The 18820-nt window shown below is 51.2% G+C and overlaps 1 protein-coding gene across 1 annotated transcript in view; it reads left to right on the top strand.

Annotated features, from left to right (window-relative positions):
- Nucleotides 1-3263, top strand: part of SI (sucrase-isomaltase) — a 39372-nt gene extending 36109 nt beyond the window's left edge. The window contains 1 exon segment of the mRNA XM_068164274.1: nt 985-3263. Within this exon segment, the coding sequence (XP_068020375.1) occupies nt 985-1071 (87 nt within the window). The 3' untranslated portion in view covers nt 1072-3263.
- The last annotated feature ends 15557 nt before the right edge of the window (nt 3264-18820 follow it).

Raw genomic sequence — 18820 nt, 5'->3', positions numbered from 1 at the left:
CAGTTCTGGGGTCCCCAGCAGAAGAAGGACACAGAGCTGTGGAGTGAATCCTGAGGGGGCCACAAAGATGCTCCAAGGGCTGGAGCAGCTCTGCTGTGAGCACAGGCTGAGGGAGCTGGGGGTGTGCAGCCTGCAGAGGAGAAGGCTCCAGGGGCACCTCAGAGCTGCCTGCCAGCACCTGAAGGCATCCTGCAGGAAGGCTGCAGAGAGACTTTTGCTGAGGGGGTCTGGAGCCAGGCCAAGGGGAATGGTTTGGAGCTGAGGCAGAGCAGGGTGAGAGTGGAGCTGAGGCAGAAGTTGTTGCTTGTGAGGGTGGTGAGAGTGTGGCCCAGGCTGGCCAGGGAGGCTGTGGCTGCCTCCTTGCTGGGGGTGTTTGAGGCCAGGCTGGCTGAGGCCTTGAGCAGCTGAGTGTAGCTGAGAGGTGTCCCTGGGCATGGTGGGGGAAGTTGGAGCAGATGAGCTCCAAGGTCCTCTCCAACCTGAGTGTTGGGGGGAAATCCCAACCCATTACAGCCATTTTGTGATGATTGTATGAAAACACAGCAGAAGTACAGCTGCACTCATCCTGGCTGCATGGGACCCGTGCCCCAGGTTTGCTTTCAGACCCACAGTACAGGTGTTGGCTATACAGATATTTCTGTTGCCACCTTCAGTTTCTATGAGGAGCAATAGCTTTGTGATTGTGTTTGATATGGAAGGAAAGCAACTGATATTTTGCATGAGTGTTAATGCCTTGATTTTTAAACCAAAATCAAGCCCCCTGGTTAAACCTTTATCAACTTCCCTAGAGCCTTAATTGTTCCTTTTTTTATCTACAAGAGCATCAGTTGTGTGTGTGTGCAAAAGTGAGACTAAACCAAATGAAGCAGAACAGGGCTCTTTGGTGAGCTGTCATGCAGCGTAGCGGTGCTGAGGACAGGGATCTCTGCTGACTGATGAATGTCATCTGGCATTGAATGACTCTTTCTTCTTTCCTATTTACAGGTTGCCCACCTAAGCGGATTTCAGCTTGAACTGGGAAAGTCTTACACAGTGCAGTGGACTCAGCAAGCGAGTGTGGCCAGACACTAAGTGACTGCCAGGGGCTCTCTCTGCCCCCTTTGCATTCCCAAATGGAAGAAAAATGGAATAAGGGTGAGAGACTGACGGATTAGAAAACAAAACAAAACACACACCAAAACCCAACCCAAACCAAAACTGAACCAAGTTCAATAAAAATGATAATAAAATGAAATGGTGACAGAAAGACACAAACCAGTGTGGAGCCCAAGCCCTGATGGCAAGGATGGCATCCCTGCTGCTGGGGGCAGGCATTAGGCAAGTCTCAGACTGGATGCAGTGGTAAATGGGAAGCAAATGGAGGAGCTGGATTCTGGAGCTGAATTCAGGAACTCATGTATCAAAGGCAGAATGGACAGAGCCCTGCTGGCGTGCTGGTCGCTGAAGAGGAGGAAGAACTTGACCCTGGGCATCCCTCAGCTTGCTGCTGAAGATGCCATCCATGGGCTGCAATCCCTTGGGGGGCACTTGAGGCTCCCCTCTGCTGTCTGCTCCTCCCCACAGCTGCCCCCTCTGCCTTCCTGCACCTGGGGTATGTGTGCAGAGGAGCAAGTCTTAGGGAAAGCCTTTGTGCCCCCCAGGCCTTGGCAGGAGCTTTGCCCCTCAGCTTCTCCCTGCTAGCAGCAGCCCCTGGCTGTGCCAAGGTGCCCTGAGCTTCAGCAAGTGCCTGAGTGAGCAGAGCCTGAGCTGAGCACTCCCAGCTCTGAGCAGGACTGGTGCTGGGCCAGCTCAGAGCAGGACAATTTTTTATCTGGGTTCTGATCCAACAGAAAGAAAATGTGAACGGTGTGGATGTGTCCCGGACCTTAGCAACAAGTATTTCTCTAAACTAGTGAGACAGAAGTGTTTCCAGAGTCAGAGATGTTTCTACAGCTGTTACAGGGGAAAACCAGCCTGGGGGAGGTGTCAGAGGTGAAGGCAATGAGGGCACAGACATCAGCTGGCCTGGCCTGGCAGATTTTATTTACTTCACTAAAATCAAGGTAGCTGGCACCTGTGTGAGCTGGCACCTGTGTGAGCTCTTCCAAAGTGTAGCATGAATTGAGGACAAGGGTAGCAGGTTTGAAAGATGGATAGGAATTGTACTAGTTTTGTAACACCAGAATAACATCTTTGGCTACCTCTTCTGCTTCACCTGCACCGTGGCCTGCAAGGCTTATCCCCTGCCTCTAACCCTCAGAGTCTCTGAGGCACATTGGAAGTCAAAGCAATTCCTCTGGATTTCAGTTTGAAAAAGTTCCTGCACTGCCCTAGAAACTGTGGCTGGGCTGAGCACTTAGCTGGTTGTAGCCATGCTGAGGAGGGATTTCCAGATCACAGTCTCTGGTGTGCAGTTCTTCACCACAGGTTTTCATTTCCCCCTGGTTGTTAACTTATGAGAGTGGCATCTCCTGGCAGGGTTGAACCTCAGAGGGTCCCTTCCACTCCATGCTCCTCCAGAACTAAACTTTACAGCTTGGACATATGTCCTAGGCATGAAGACCACAATTCTTCACCAGCTGCTCTGAAGCAGCTGAAGAAACTGCTGGACTGTCCTGACTCTGTTGCCTGGCTGGGAATGTTTTTGGTAACTTTGGACCTTTGGAAATGACTTTTCCTGTGGAGCCAAACCCTGGTCCTGCTATGGGCTGGGTGTGCTGAAGTCAAAAGGCACTTTGGGTTTGGTGCTGCCAGATGAATTAACTTCCATTAGCAGAGAAGAGATGTGGGCAGGGTTCTGCAGAGGTGGAGGCTGCTGCAGTTACCTGCATCAGCTGAAGGAACCCCCCAGCAGCCAGCCTGAGTGTCCCTGTGCCACCCTCACAGGAGCCTGGCAGTGGGTTTGAGCTTGCAGTCAGGAGCCCTTAACTAAATAGGTGGAATTCTCAGGGGGTGTTCTAGGGATAATTGGTGTGAATGCCCAATCAGTTATCTTGCCTTCAGCTTGCATCTTTTGTTCTTTGTCCATATCCTAGGATTTTGTACTCAGTTTTACAATGCAATGATGTGAAGCAAATGTCTGGCCGCAGGGCACAGGTGTGGTGTCAAGCCAGAAATGAAGACAGTTTGATAATGCAGAAACAAAGTTATTTGGGAATGTAGAGTTTATTTTTAGCTTAATCATTCTGCTTCTTTTCACTCTGCACTATTATTTACAATAAAATTTATAGGCTGCCCAGGGAGGCTGTGGCTGCCTCCTTGCTGGGGGTGTATCTGTATCTGTATCAGTATCTGTATCTGTATCAGTATCTGAAGGGGGCCTACAGGAAGGCTGGGGAGGGACTGCTCAGGATCTCAGGCAGTGATAGGACTAGGGGGAATGGAATGAAGCTGGAGGTGGGGACATTCAGGCTGGAGGTAAGGAGGAGGTTCTTCACCATGAGAGTGGTGAGACCCTGGAATGGGTTGTCCAGGGAGGTGGTTGAGGCCCTGTCCCTGGAGGTGTTTAAGCCCAGACTGGATAAGGCTCTGGCCAGGCTGATCTAGTGTGGGGTGTCCCTGCCCATGGCAGGGGGGTTGGAACTAGCTGATCCTTGTGGTCCCTTCCAACATTGAATGATACTATGATACTATGATGATGATGTTTCAGGCCATGCTGGCTGAGGCCTTGAGCAGCTGAGTGTAGCTGAGAGGTGTCCCTGGGCATGGTGGGGAGCTTGGAGCAGATGAGCTCTGAGCTCCCTTCCAGCCTGAGCTGCTCTGATTCTGTGATTCTCTACTGAGCACAAACCTGAGCCATTCTGTGATTCTATGATAACAGTCATGGTTCAGCTCTACTGTTAGAACTCTTAATCTAATAATAAACAATGAACTGGGTAGGAACTGGAATTTGTATGTCAGGGAAAGTGAATATGGATGTTCATGTGTTGGCACCTGATGAGATCAGAGTCAAGTAGAGACTATCTGCCCTGTCACAGACACAGGTCAGCCAAAGGGAGCACAAAAGGCAGCTGAAGCACAAGTATGAAGCATATTGTATGCATGATTGGGGCAGATGATCTCTGAGGCCCCTTCCCACCTACTACTACTACTACTACTACTACTACTACTACTACTACTACCAATAATAACAACAACCCAGGTTGGAAGAGACCTTCAAGATCATCGTGTCCAACCCATCAACCAATCCAACCCACCCACCTAAACAACTAACCCATGGCACCAAGCACCCCATCAAGTCTCCTCCTGAACACCTCCAATGATGGTGACTCCACCACCTCCCCAGGCAGCCCATTCCAATGGGCAATCACTCTCTCTGTATAGAACTTCTTCCTAACATCCAACCTAAACCTCCCCTGGTGCAGCCTGAGACTGTGTCCTCTTGTTGTGGTACTGGCTGCCTAAGCCACCCTAGGACTTAATTCTGTGCATTTTGTAATGCTGAGTGAAATGTGATGCTTTAAAAGGGTCACACATCCAAAACTGACTCCTGTCAGCATCCAGAGCACTGAAACCTTGAAAAGGGCATCTCTCCAAGTTGGATAATTGGTGTACCAGAAAGATATTTGCCACACACACACAGCCCCTTATATTATAGACTTGAAATTCATACAAATAATCAGACAGAACCAGTCCTGATCCACAAGAAATCCTGAAGGTTTGTGACTTTATCCTGGTGGGGTTTAGTTTTGGTTGTTAGGTTGGTTTGGGTTCAGGTGCTTGGCTTTTTGTTGCTGGGGTTTTTTGCTTGATTGTGTTGTGTTTTGTTTTTCCCAAACCAAAAGCTGTGAAAGAATTTCAGTTTAAGAAGGACATCTGAAACATTTGAACGTGTCCAGAGAAGGGCAACAAGGCTGGGGAGAGGCCTTGAACACAGCCCTGTGAGGAGAGGCTGAGGGAGCTGGGGTTGCTTAGCCTGCAGAAGAGGAGGCTCAGGGGTGACCTCATTGCTCTCTACAACTACCTGAAAGGAGGTTGTAGCCAGGAAGGGGTTGGCCTCTTCTCCCAGGCAACCAGCACCAGAACAAGAGGACACAGTCTCAAGCTGCACCAGGGGAGGCTTAGACTCGAGGTGAGGAGGAAGTTCTTCACCGAGCGAGTCATTGGTCAGTTGGGTTGCCCAGTGAGGTGGTTGAGTCATCGTCCCTGAAGGCGTTCAAGAAGGGATTGGACGTGGCACTTGGTGCCATGGTCTAGGCATGGGGTCTGTGTTGATAGGTTGGACTCGATGATCCCCGAGGTCCTTTCCAACCTAAGTTATACTGTGATACTGTGATACTGTAATTGGAGACTCTTAATTGAAATAAAAGACCCAATGTTTTCAGCAACTTTCCATCAGGTTCCTATCACTATAGGTAAGACCTCAAACAAGAATAGAATAGAATAGAATAGAATAGAATAGAATAGAATAGAATAGAATAGAATAGAATAGAATAGAATAGAATAGAATAGAATAGAATAGACCAGACCAGGTTGGAAGAGACCTTCAACCTAAACAACTAACCCATGGCACCAAGCACCCTATCAAGTCTCCTCCTGAGCACCTCCAGTGATGGTGACTCCACCACTTCCTCGGGCACCCATTGCAATGGGCAATTGAAATGAATTAATTTCTACTTCTCAACTTTATGGTTATCAAAGTGCAAGGCTCCAGTAGCACTAAACCTCAAGAGCTCCCCAGCAAGCTTGGGCAAGGAAAAACTGAAGTGTCAGTTCAGGTAAATACCTTTGGCATCCAAAGGTGGGAGCAGGCCCATAAGCCAGAGTAATTTTGTTTCTCTTGAGCTCTTTTCATGCCAACCTATTCTCTCGTGCCCTGTGTTGTCCATGCCTTAAGGCTGGCTTTTGTGCCCTTGCCATGCAGTGACTCTGCCTGCCAGAGGCTGCTCCAGCAGGGTTGAGTTCACCACTGCATGGTGCAGGAGCACTGACTGGGGGTGGATGGGGAAGGTTCCCTGAGAAATATCCTTTTAGTTTTCTTCCATGGCACTTCAGAGAGGTTTAGATTGGCTGCTAGGGACAGTGCCTTGACTGCAAGGGCAGCCAGGCACTGGAACAGGCTGCCCAGGGAGGGGGTGGAGTCGGCGTCCCTGGAGGTGTTCAGAAAACATGTAGACAGGGCACTGTGGGCCATGGTTTGATGGCCACGGTGGGGTAGGGGTAATGGTTGGGCTGGATGATCATAAGTGACTTTTCCTAAATGATTCTAAGATCAATAGCAGGATGTGGTGAAGGTCCTCCACAGCATGCTGAAGCATGGAGCACAGAACGTTCCCAAGGCCATTTCTTGTGTAGCTCCCAAGGCCCTGGGAGGCACAAGGAGAGAATCATAAAATTGCAGAATGCTTTAGGTTGGTCTTGGTTATATCCTCTGCTTAAACAAAAGCAGTGGCAGTGAGGAGGGCAAGCAGTGGCTTTTAAGATGCAAAGTGGGTGCACAAAGCTTTGCTTTTAGCAATTGGTTTCTCAGCTCCAAGGCTGCTATCTGAAGAGCACCCAGGCCTGCCTTAGATAAGGTCTGATCTAAAGATAAGGGATCTGTGCTCCTGCATTTCCAATGCAACAAGCAAGCAAGGGTCTGGATTTCTTCCTAGCTCTTCATGACCTTAGAGCCCTTGGTAACAACTTTGCTCTTGCCATAAAGCAAAGTTTAGGCTCGAGGTGAGGAGAAGGTTCTTCACAGAGTCATTGGTCATTGGGATGTGCTGCCCAGGGAGGTGGTGGAGTCCCCATCCCTGGAGGTGTTCAAGAGGGGATTGGACATGGCACTTGGTGCCATGGTCTAGTCATGAGGTCTGTGGTGACAGGTTGGACTCGATGATCCTCGAGGTCTCTTCCAACCTTGGTGATACTGTGAGACTCTGTGATACTCTGTGAAATAGCAGAGCTGCTTGCATGCTTGACTGGGTGGATGCTCTGTTGGGCAGCTGTGGCAGGGCTGCCAGTCAAGGCAGAAGTGGAACTGCTGACAGGACAGGAAGGGATGCCTGATGCCTCTGCTGCCAGCCAGGCCTCGTGGGGCTTGGGCACTGTGAGGAGAGCACAATTTCAGACTCGACAACATCAGCATTTTTCTGTGTATCAAGGCTGAGCTGAAACACAGTGGAAGCTTTTCCTCTCTTCTGAGAGGTCCCACAGCAGGAAGGAGCATGGCAAATTGCACAGCTGAGACACTTGGAGTTCACAGAAAAATGGGAGTTTGAGAGGGAAAAGTACAATACTTAATCTGCATCCTGAATGTATTCTCTGGTACTACTGCTTGTGCAACCCCAGACGTGCTGCAGCAGCAATTTATCCCAGTACTAAAACTTGCAAGCAGGAAGATTGCTTGCCCTCAAAACTCACAACAGCCTGTAAGCTAAACCTGAACATGAGTTTTCCATCTAGCTTAATGCCAATGTAGTTCTCCATCCCCTAGACAGAGAGCATCTGGATATTGACCTCATCTGGGTATTGTTTCCTTATGAGGCTTTTGCATAGACTTGAAAGCCAGAACCCTCTCTGGTGGTACAGGATCTGTGTGGAGGTGGAGCTGGGTTTTGTGACCTGAGCAATTGCTTTTGATGGGCACAGCTTTGGCTCCATCTCAGAGCCAAGCTGCACCTTGAGTCAGCAAAGCACCGGAGCTGTGATGTATGCATGCCCTGCACTGCTGGTGCATGTCAAACCCTAACTCTCTTTCCCAGAGCATTGCTGAGTTGCTGTGTTTTGAAGTGCTTGTGAAAAGATTGAGGTCACTTGAGTTGCACTTCTCTTTGTGATTTAAGGTGCCCAACCCATGGATGTTTCACTGCAGGAAGGTTACACACCCAGTGCCCTCTGCTGTGATTTCTGGAGAGGAACTCATTGAAGAATGCCATCCTTTGTGTCTGCTTCACTCTGCTGTGCAGGCAGCAGCAGGGTGTGCTGACACTGGTGCTGAGGTGGAAACCTTCCCTCTCCCTTTCACAATCATAAAATCACAGAATGGTTTGGTTTGATTTGGAAGGGACCTTAAAGATCATCCAGTTTCAAGCCCCTGCCATGGGCAGGGACACCTCCTACCAGTCCAGCTTGCTCAAGGCCTCATCCAGCCTTTGGAAACTTTCAGGCTTGGAGCCTCCACACCTCTTCTCCACAACCTGTTTCAGTGCTTCACCACTCCCATGGGGAAGAATTTCTTCCTAATACCTACTCTACATCCAGCTTCTTCCAGTTTGAAACCATTACAACTCTTTCTGTCACTCCATGCCTGTGCCAGAAGTCCCTCTCCAGCCCTCCTGTAGTCCTGTAGCCTTCCTGTAGTAGGAAGGCTGCTCCAAGGTCTCATTGGTGCCTTCTCTCCTCCAAGCTGCACAGCCCTCCCAGCCTGACTTCACAGGAGAGGTTCTCCAGCCCTCTGCTCATCTTCATGGCCTCCTCTGGACCCACTTTAACAGTTCCATGACCTTCTTGTGTTTGGGCTCCAAAGCTGGACATGATGCTCCAAAGCTGGACTTGTTACTCCAAGTGGAGTCTTGTGACCTTTGCAACGGCTGGTGAGTTGTAAACCCTCCCTCTCCCTTTCACAATCATAACATCACAGAATGGGTTGGGTTTGAAGGGACCTTAGAGATCATCCAACTCCAACCTCTCTGCCATGTACAGGAACACCTCCTGGCAGACCAGGTTACTCATGGCCTCATCCAGCCTGGCCTTGAAAACCTCCAGGCTCAGAGTCCCACATCTCTAAGCAACCTGTTCCAGAGCCTCCCCACCCTCATGGGGAAGAATTTATTCCTTAGAAAGCTCCACGTTCTCCAGACAGCATCAGTTCTTAGCAATATAACATCTACTCACCTGATCCAAACATCCTCACTTCCTGTCTAGTGACATGACCAGCGTCAGGGTGAATTGAAAAGGTGAAATAAGATCTTTAATGGGAAGTTTTTCCAGTGAGTTTTTAACCCCCTAATGCTATACCTCAAGACTTTATAAAGAGTGCTGGAATAGAAAAAGCAGCAGGTTTAGCTGCATGGTCTTGCACAGAAAAGAAAAGATTGGGTAATAGGAAGAGCAGCCATCAAAAATCACTTCATTAGGTCTAAAGATGTCCCTGCTCACTGCAGGCAGATTGGACATGGTGACCTTTAAAGATCCCTGCTAACCCAAAGCACTGAGTGTTGTGATTCTAATCACAAGCTGCTGTTTCACCCGACTGGCCCCTCTGGTTCAGCTGCAGTCACCTCTGGTCAAACCAGCCTTTAATAGATCCAGAAGCTCAGGGTTTCCTGGAGAGCAGGAGCAATTGAGTAGAAGATTTTCCTGTGCTATCATGTAAAGGCTGTAGGGGACAGCTGAAACTTGGACCTTTGGAATATATCAACCTGCATATCTGAGATGGATACAGCCCTGCTTGGCAAAGAGATGCTCCTGCAGCTTTGGACAGGGCAGATGACCTGACAATGTACCATTTAGATTTGCATCATGACACACAAGCACCACTGTGGTGCTCAGGAGATGTGGTTCACTGCTGGCTGTGCCTGTGCTGCATGGGGGGTTACCATGGCTATATTGTGCTTACTTTATGGCTAGATGGAGAGAGGGGACTCTGCCACTTTGCTCTGGTGAGACCTCACCTGCAGTGCTGTGTCCAGCTCTGGAGCCCTCAACATAGGAAGGACCTGGAGCTGATGGAGAGAGGCCAGAGGAGGCCACAAAAATGCTCTTGGGGCTGGAGCAGCTCAGCTACAAGAACAAGCTGAGGGAGCTGGAGGTGTTCAGCCACTGGGCTGCCTGCCAGTGCCTGAAGGGGTCATGCAGGAAGGCTGCAGAGGGAGTTTTCCTCAGGGTGTCTAGAGACAGGCCAAGGGGGAATGAGCCAGAGCAGGGTGAGAGTGGAGCTGAGGCAGAAGTTGTTGCTTGTGAGGGTGGTGAGAGTGTGGCCCAGGCTGGCCAGGGAGGCTGTGGCTGCCTCCTTGCTGGGGGTGTTTGAGGCCAGGCTGGCTGAGGCCTTGAGCAGCTGAGTGTAGCTGAGAGGTGTCCCTGGGCATGGTGGGGGAAGTTGGAGCAGATGATCTCTGAGGTCCTTTCCAACCTGAGCCATTCTGTGATTCTGTGATCACAGTCTCCTCTAAATTTGCTGGTATGTGCTTAGAAAGGTGAATATGGGAGAGCAATTGAGTGACAAACAATACTCTTACAAACTCTAACACTGCAGACACTAGAAATGACTGGCTGAGGAAATCAGTGGCTCTGGATCAACTCCAGAACGATCAGTTCTGTCTTCTGCCCCTGGCACAAGTCCCATCAGGGATCCAGCTTCATTTGCCAGAGCAAAACTGGCCTTTGAATCCATGGTTGCAGATCAAATATGCAGCCTGGAGATTAAATGAAGGTCAGGTTAGAGGTGTAGCTGTGGAGCAAGGAGCTGTAACCAAACACAGCCTTTGCCATTCCACTCCCTCTACTCTTGGCATGCAAAGAACTTGGGAGTGCTAGCAAGGAGCAGGAGTTGCACTGGGAAGCACTGGTGGTGCTTGCACAGAGCCCCCCAGCTTGGGCCAACAGAGGGCTGCAGGGAGCGCAGCCGTGGTAGCTCTGTGCACAGGGAGCATGCCCAGGGAGTGCCCTGCCGGGTGCTGCCTTCTCAGCTGCCAGCAGATCTTCTCAGGTGCTCTAAGGGACATGAAGGACTGATTCACCAACCAATGGCTAATGCTGCAGGGGTTTATAGCTGCACCAGAGGAGGTGCTCTACAAGCCTGAGCTGTGCTTCAGCTCCCCAAGTGAGCTTGAACCAAGGCCACTGCTCAGCCACTTCCAGGCCCACTGGAGACCAGGTCCGTAACTCCAGCAGGAAAAGAGAGAAAATGAGCCTTGCAGTGGCAGGTAGCAGGGCCTCCAAAGCATGTTATATCCAGTTACTAATAATTCATCAGCCCACAGGCATCCTCTTTGCCCTTGTGCACTGAGCCCAGGCAGCTGAGCCGGAGGAGAACCTGCTCTGATGGCAGCTGCCCTGCATGGGTTGCCAGGCCACGGAGGGGTTTAGGGTGAATTCCCTCCCAGCCTCTGCCTGCTGCTAAGAGACTGCTTTTGATTTTAAAGGGTGAGACAGCAAATAAAACTGCAGAAGTGGGTTTGAATTTCACTCTTGTTGCTTCCTGCCCTCAAACAGCAAGTCTGGCAGACCTCTGCCTGCTCCTGCACCATCTAGTTCATCTTTGTGTTCCAAACAGGGTTGTGCTGCTGTAGCAATGTGCAGTGCTCAGATCTCAGTACCCTCCTCATGCTTGGAAAGTGGAAGGATCCAAGACTCCCTTTAACACCAGGTGAAGCACAAGGCTAGAAGTAGCTGGGAGCTTTCTTCCTATCAAGAACAATGTGGTGGGCACCCTCAGGGTGACAGCTCTGTGAACTACATCCTTGCCCAGTGAGCAGCTGGAAGACACCTGCACAGGAGCTCCCTGTGGTAACCAGAAGGTGACTGACCTGAAAGAGATTCTGACTCAGAACTCTGTGAAACAATAATGAAACGCCAGGGTTTCCATGGTGCTTTCGCGTCAGAACTCAGGGCTCCAGGCTGCAGAGTGAATCCCAGCAGTATCACACCTGGTAGTGGGAAAAATGTCTTTACTGAAGGCATTGGAACAGGCAGCCCAGTCCTGGAGATGCTGTAGCCACCACTCCTGGAGGTGCTGAAGTCACCATTCCCACAGGTGTTCAAAAGCACCTAGGGCCGTGGCTTAATGGGCATGGTGGAGCTGGGTTGCTGGTTGAACTGGATGATCTTAAAGATCTTTTCCATCCCAAATGATTCCATGAGGTTTTGAGCAACCTGGTCTAGTGGGAGGCGTCCCTTTCCATGGCAAGGAGGTTGGAACTGGATGATTTTAAGGTTCCTGTCCTGCACCACAGCCTGGGCTCCAGGCTGGTGACACATGGGTGTGAGGGGTGACCACTAGATGGATACAGAACTGGCTTGAGGGCTGCACCCAAAGAGTGGCTGTCCATGGCTCCATGTCCCAGGGGAGGCCAGGGACAAGCAGAGTCCCTCAGGGATCAGTCCTGGGACCAAGCTTGTTCAACATCTTTGTGGCTGCCATGGACAGTGGCACTGAGTGCACCCTCAGCAGGTTTGCTGATGACACCAAGCTGTGTGGCACAGCAGACAGCTGGAGGGAAGGGATCCATCCAGAGGGACCTGGACAGGCTGGAGAGGTGGGCACAAGCCAACCTCAGGAGGTTCAACAAGACCAAGGGCAGGGTCCTGCAGCTGGGTGGAGGCAATCCCAGGCACAAATCCAGGCTGGGCAGGGACTGGCTGGAAAGCAGCCCTGAGGAGAGAGACTTGGGGGTGCTGGGGGAGGAGAAGCTCAGCAGGAGCTCTCAGTGTGCACTTGCAGCCCAGAAAGCCAACCAGAGCCTGGGCTGCAGCAGGAGAAGTGTGGCCAGCAGGGCAAGGGAGGTGATTCTCCCCCTCTGCTCAGCTCTGGGGAGACCCCACCTGGAGTCCTGCCTCCAGTTCTGGAGCCTCTATTGCAAGAGGGATGTGGAGGTGCTGGAAGGTGTCCAGAGAAGGGCCAGGAGGATGAGCAGAGGGCTGGAGCACCTCTCCTATGAGGACAGACTGAAGGAGTTGGGGCTGTTCAGTCTGGAGAAGAGAAGGCTCCCAGGTGACCTCATTGTGGCCTTCCAGCATCTGAAGGGGGCTGCAAGAAGGCTGGGGAGGGACTGCTCAGGATCTCAGGTAGTGCTAGGACTAGGGGGAATGGAATGAAGCTGGAGGTGGGGAGATTCAGGCTGGAGGTGAGGAGGAGGTTCTTCCCCATGAGAGTGGTGAAGCCCTGGAATGGGTTGTCCAGGGAGGTGGTTGGGGCCCTGTCCCTGGAGGTGTTTAAGGCCAGGCTGGCTGAGGCTGTGGCCAGGCTGATGTAGTGTGGGGTGTCCCTGCCCATGGCAGGGGGATTGGAACTGGATGATCCTTGTGGTCCCTTCCAACCCTGACTGATTCTATGATACTATGATTCCTTCCAGCCCAAGCTGTTCAAAGATTCTACAGTCCCCTGGCTACCTGGAAGATGACAGCAGGTACAGGTTTCAGCCCTGTCTGAGTTAGAGAATGTGCCACAGTGGATTTTATACAGAGTTCTGATCTCACAGAGCAAAAAGTACTCAGGAGGCTCCCATCTTTTGCATTTTGGATTGTTCTTCCTCCTGTCTCCTGCTGTGGCTAAAGGGTCACAGAATCAACGAGGTTGGAAGAGACCTCTCAAGATCATCAAGTCCAACCCATCACCAAACCTGAACTAATCAACTAGACCATGGCACTACATGCCACCAGCTGGTCAATGCAAGATCTCTTCCCTTAGATTAGGTCTCACTCCCACAGCATTCTCCTTCAGAGCCTCCTGGTAACAGCTCAGTGCCCACTGCACTGGTGGAAAAACTGCCTGATGGCCAGGCCTAGAGAGTGGTGGGGAATGGACTTAAGTCTTGCTGGCACCCAGCCACCAGTGGTGTTCCCCAGGGGTCAGCACTGGGACCTGTCCTCTTCAATGCCTTTGTCCATGACCTGGGTGAGGGCATTGAGGCAGCCTCAGTAACTCTGCAGGTGGCACCAGGCTGGGTGGCTGTGCCCAGCTGCTAGAGGCTAGGGAGCCTTTGCAGCAGGACCTGGACAGCTGACCCCCATGGGCCAAGGCTGATTGGGTGAAGGTCAACAAGGCCAAGGGCCAGGTCCTGCACCTGGGTCACAACAACCCCATGGGCAGCTCCAGCCCTGGGGAGGTGTGGTTGGAAAGCTGCAGCTGGGAGAGGGACCTGGGGGTGTTGGTTGGCACTCACTGAGCAGGAGCCAGCAGTGCCCAGGGGGCCAAGAAAGCCAAAGGCCTCCTGGCTTGGGTCAGAAGCAGGGTGGGCAGCAGGGCCAGGAGGTGACCATCCCCCTGTGCTCAGCACTGGGGAGGCCACACCTGGAGTGCTGTGCTCAGCTCTGGGCCCTCCCTGCAGGAAGGACATTGAGGGGCTGGAGCCTGTGCAGAGCAGGGCAGCCAGGCTGGAGAAGGGCCTGGAGCCCCTGGGCTAGAGGAGGGGCTGAGGGAGCTGGGGGTGTTGAGGCTGGAGAAGAGGAGGCTGAGGGAGAGCTCCTTGCTCTCTGCAGCTCCCTGCAGGGAGGTTGGAGTGAGGAGGGGACAGCCTCTGCTCCTTGGTGGCAAGGGCCAGGAGCAGAGGCAATGGTTGCAGGCTGCAGCAGGGCAGGTTCAGGCTGGGGGCTAGGAAATATTTCTTGCCAGAGAGGGCTCTCAGCCATGGGAATGTTCTGCCCAGGGCAGTGCTGCAGTCCCCATCCTTGGGGGTGTTCCAGCAGTGTGGAGCTGGTGCTTAGGGACATGGCTTGGTGCTGAGCCTGCAGTGCTGGTTCAAAGTCTGGACTGGGTGAGCTTGGAGGTCTGTTCCAATAGGATGTTTTCTGTGATTCTGTGGCTCTGTGCTTCTGTTATCTTCTCCCATGAAGCCACTGCCTTTTAAAGCAGTGCTGAGAACTTCCCACTGACAGCAGCTAACAGGAAATCCACTGCTACCAGGTGTGGAAATTGGAAAGACAGCTCCCATTTGCCTGTAGTATGGCTCCAGAGGACTTCCAGTGGTATACTTAGTGACTCTGAAGGGCTTCTGTCTGGCAGTGTGTGTGAGGGGGGTGCAGTGTCTCTGTCAGGCAGGAGCGGATAGTATTGTGCTAAGGAGGCACTCATGGCCCTGAGATGCCTGCTCCATGCTGGAATGACTAAACAGTGCACACTTGGCTGTGCTCCTTCTCATGGAGCTGCCACACACACACAGCTAATAGGATTTTTCCTTGGAGCCTGGGAACAGCAGCTGGATGGCAACATCTGGCAGCACACTGGGAGCATGGTCTGGCTTGCAAAAAGTGAGTGCTCAGTATCTCACTGTTGGGGATGGCATGGGGAAGTGTCTTCCCCCTGGCACACACAGCTCATTTCTACCTCCCCTTTGGGCTGAGTAGAACCATACAAACACAGACTCAGGGAATTGTTTCCGCTGCAAGAGGTCTCTGCATCACTGAGGCCAACCATCAGCCTTAGACCACCATGGCCATTGAGGCAGATCTTCTTTCATCACCTTTTCTCTCCAAGGGGTGTGCAACCCAGCATGGTCTATAAAAGCTTCTCCCAGCTCCAGTGATGGGCACCAAGACCAGGCCTTGAATTCTGGTTTGGTGCTGGTGGAACTTTTGTGTTACCTTCAGCAAACCCTGGAAATGCTGGAAAGCAGCTCCACCTGTAAGGAAGGGTTTGTACATTCCTCTTGGCATCTGCTGAACATACCAGGCTCCTGTTATTCTGGGGATGAACAGGCTGCCCAGAGAGGTTGTGGAGTCTCCCTCTCTGGAAACTTCCCAACCCCAGCTGGCTGTGTTCCTTTGTGCCCTTCCCTGGGTGCCCCTGCTCTGGCAAGGGGGTGAACTCAGTATCTCCGGAGGTCCCTTCAAACCCTAACATTCTGTTGTTCTGGGAAGTCAAGCTGGATGGTGTTTCACTGCTATTACACCTATGTAGGTACTGCAATAGTCAGGTTCTCTACAGCTACCTGAAAGGAGGTTCATCTCCTAAGTAACAAGTGGTAGGGATGAGAGGAAATGGCCTCAAGTTGTCCCAGGGGAGGTTTAGGTTGGAAAACGGAAGAAACTGAAAGGATTCTCAAAGCCAAGCACAGGCTGCCCAGGGAGGTGGCTGAATCCCCACCCCTGGAGGGGTTTCAGAGGGTCAGAGATGTGGTGCTGAGGGCCATGGCTTAGCCCCAGCCTTGTCAGAGTTAGAGAATGGTTGGACTGGGTGGTCTGGAAGGGCTTTTCCAGCCCAAATGATTCTATGACTCCATGAAGTTTTGCATGATGATGGATTGAAACTGAAGCATCAAACAAGAACCCAGTGGGGTAAAACCACTTGAAATGATCCTGTGGAAAGGTTAAGTGCTTAAAGAGGTAGTTAGTCAGTGCTGCACATAGCTGTGTGCCTCAGTGCCTGCACTTACACTCTCTGTGCAGACTTTAAATTATTAATCTTTTCATTTCCATTCTGTGCTATAAGAGTGGGTTTTTTTACTCATTCTAGGGTTGCTCTGCAATCCAGAGCCATTGGAGCTGCCTGTTTCATGCAGATGAGGCACTATGCACATCATGATAATTACAGAATAAGCAATTCAGAAATGGTCCCTGACCAGGGGGTCCCTTGTCATCATCTCAGGAGGCCTTTCAGGCAGATACAGAGCACCATTTACTCCCACTGAGACAAAGGCCATCCTCAGGGTCAGGCCACACTGACATATTCCAAGATATTTTTAACAACTGAAGCCATTTTCCTTGAGCCCTCAGCACAGGAAAGGCAAATAAAAGTGACATTCAGGCAGGAGGGCCAAAAAGTATTTGCTTAAAAACATTGTTTGCCATAAATTGCTTCTTAAATGTAGCACAGGGAAGGAGGAGAGCAAAGGTCTGGATAAGTCACTCCAGGTCACAGAATCACAGGTTAGGAGTTGGAGGGGATCTCCAGAGATCATCCAGTCCAACCCCCCATGCCAGAGCAGAGACACCCAGGGCAGGGCACACAGGAGCACAGGCAGGTGGGGTTGGAAAGTCCCCAGAGAAGGCGACTCCACTACCTCTCTGGGCAGCCTGCTCCAGGGCTCTGTCACCCTCACCACACAGAAGTGTCTCCTCATGTGTTCCAGCAACACTCAAAAGATCCTGGCACCTTCATCTTTGACACCCACCCCTCAGCTATGGATAGGCATTGATCAGATCCCTCTCAGCCTTCTCTTCTCCAGACTAAACAGCCCCAGGGCTCTTAGGCTTTCTTCACAGCAGAGATATTCAAGTCCCCCAATCATAACCATGGTCTCTGCTGGACTCTCTCCAGCAGATCCCTGTCTCTCTTGAACTGGGGAGCCCAGAACTGGACACAGTGTTCCCAGTGTGATCTCACCAGGGCAGAGGTCTGTGGCTTTCCTTGCTGGCATAGGAAGATCTGAGCTGGAGGTTCTGCTGTGTAACATAGAGAGCATTCCACTTGCGTGTAGATCTGGATATGCAAACTGCTCATCAGGATGCAGCCACTGGAATTGGAATTCCATGGAGGTGGCACAGGCTGCCCAGGGAAGTGTAGAGTCTCCATCCCTTAAAGGGTTTTAAAGAGGTGCAGATGTGGTGCTGAGGGACATAGTTTATTGGAGGGTTAAGGGCTGGCAGTGCTGGGTTAATGGTTGGACTTGATGATCTTAAAGACCTCTTCCAACCAAACCAGTTCTGTGGTTTGGAACTAGATGATCCTTGAGGTCCCTTCCAACCCTAACCATTCTGTGGTTCTGTGAATTACTTGAGATGTGTGCAGGAGGTGATGGAACAGCTGCTCATTCCCTGTGCTTGGGGCTTGTTCCTGTCCAAGGTTCAGTTCACTCTGAAACAGCTGGATTAAAAAAAGTCACCTCCTGTCAGTGCTGGGTACTGGAGCCAAAGCCCAGGCAGGAGCAGCCCAGGGTGATGTCATGAATCCTGAAGAGCTGCTGCTGAAAACCTGCATGGCTGGTGGCTGGTGTCTCATGAATATGGAAGTGATGGAGAGTCACACACTGTGACCTGTGAGGGTGATGTCTGACATGGAGCCAGCTAATGGACGTCTGAGAGCTGGCCTCTCTCAAGCCCAGCCACTTGGTTTGCTCCTTTTGGGCTTGCTTCCCTGAGGCATTTAACTCCCTCAGCTCCTGTTTGTAACAGGCACTCTCAGATACTTGATTCATGTGCTCTGTTATGACACTTGCTGCTCCTCTGCAAGGGCTGCAGCACTCAGTACATGGTGTGAAGGAGCAGCTGCAACATCTCTCCTCTCCTCTGTTGTCTCCTCTGTGATCTACGCCACTCCTCGTGGCACCCCAACCCCTCGGTCCTATCCTTTGTTCTGGGGTGTCTGGATTAGAACAGGCAGAGGAAAAGCTCTGGAGCCTGTGGTAGTTTTAGGCTGTGCCTAGAAAATTTTCCACAGATCTTGAACAGAAAGTAGTAGAATGTCAAAAAATCACCACTGGGTGCAGGAAGGGAAATAATGAGAAGGTGTAAGTAACCAATTGGACAGACAGCAAGCATGAGGTTAGATCTGTAAACTAACTCTCTGGTTTTGACCCCTTCACTCAGGCAGATACCAGCTCTGGCCTCTGCTGGCTTTGCTGACCTTGGCTGCACTGCTTTGCTGTGGCTGAGCATTAACAACCAGCTCTCTGCTTTCTTCCCTTTCTTCTCTGGTTCTGTGTACAGGGGGAGGGAAGGGAGCAGGGAGGGGAAGCTGCTTTGTCCAGGGGGTGCTTGTGCAGTTTGTAAATTGTAAATCTGTGTAAATCTTGCATATTTGGTACACATCCATTGCATTCCATCCTTTGATTGTAGTCTTGCTTGTAAACACAGCTTCATTTGCTTCCTAACTGAGCTGCTCTGGCAATTTTATGTTGGGGGTGTGTGATTTCACTCTGTCCTGGTCTGCTGGTGGGTTTGCTGTTTGCCTGGGACACTTCATTCAGAAGGCTGGGATTAATGTGCTGCACTCCCTCCCTGGCTCACTTGCTGGGGATGAGTGGTGCTGGGGAGGAACCTGGCCAGTTTTAGCTGACTCAGACATTGCCAAAGGGTGAAGCTAATCTGAGTCAGGGAAGGGAAAGTTTTTTCTCCTGTGTTAATATCAGTAAACAACTTGTCCTTGGATAATACTAACATAGCATTTCCAAATCCCAGGAAAACCAGTGGCACTCCTGGGAATGATTCTCTTCCAGCTCACTGTGAGTTGGGAAAATAGTTTTGACCCTACACTCAAGGGCTT

The sequence above is a fragment of the Melanerpes formicivorus genome, unplaced genomic scaffold (genome assembly GCF_026170545.1).
Source record: "Melanerpes formicivorus ecotype bairdi unplaced genomic scaffold, bMelFor1.0.p_v2 SCAF_78, whole genome shotgun sequence".
Lineage (NCBI taxonomy): Eukaryota > Metazoa > Chordata > Aves > Piciformes > Picidae > Melanerpes > Melanerpes formicivorus.
Note: the sequence above shows the minus strand (reverse complement) of the source record. Positions and strands in the feature narration are given on the sequence as shown.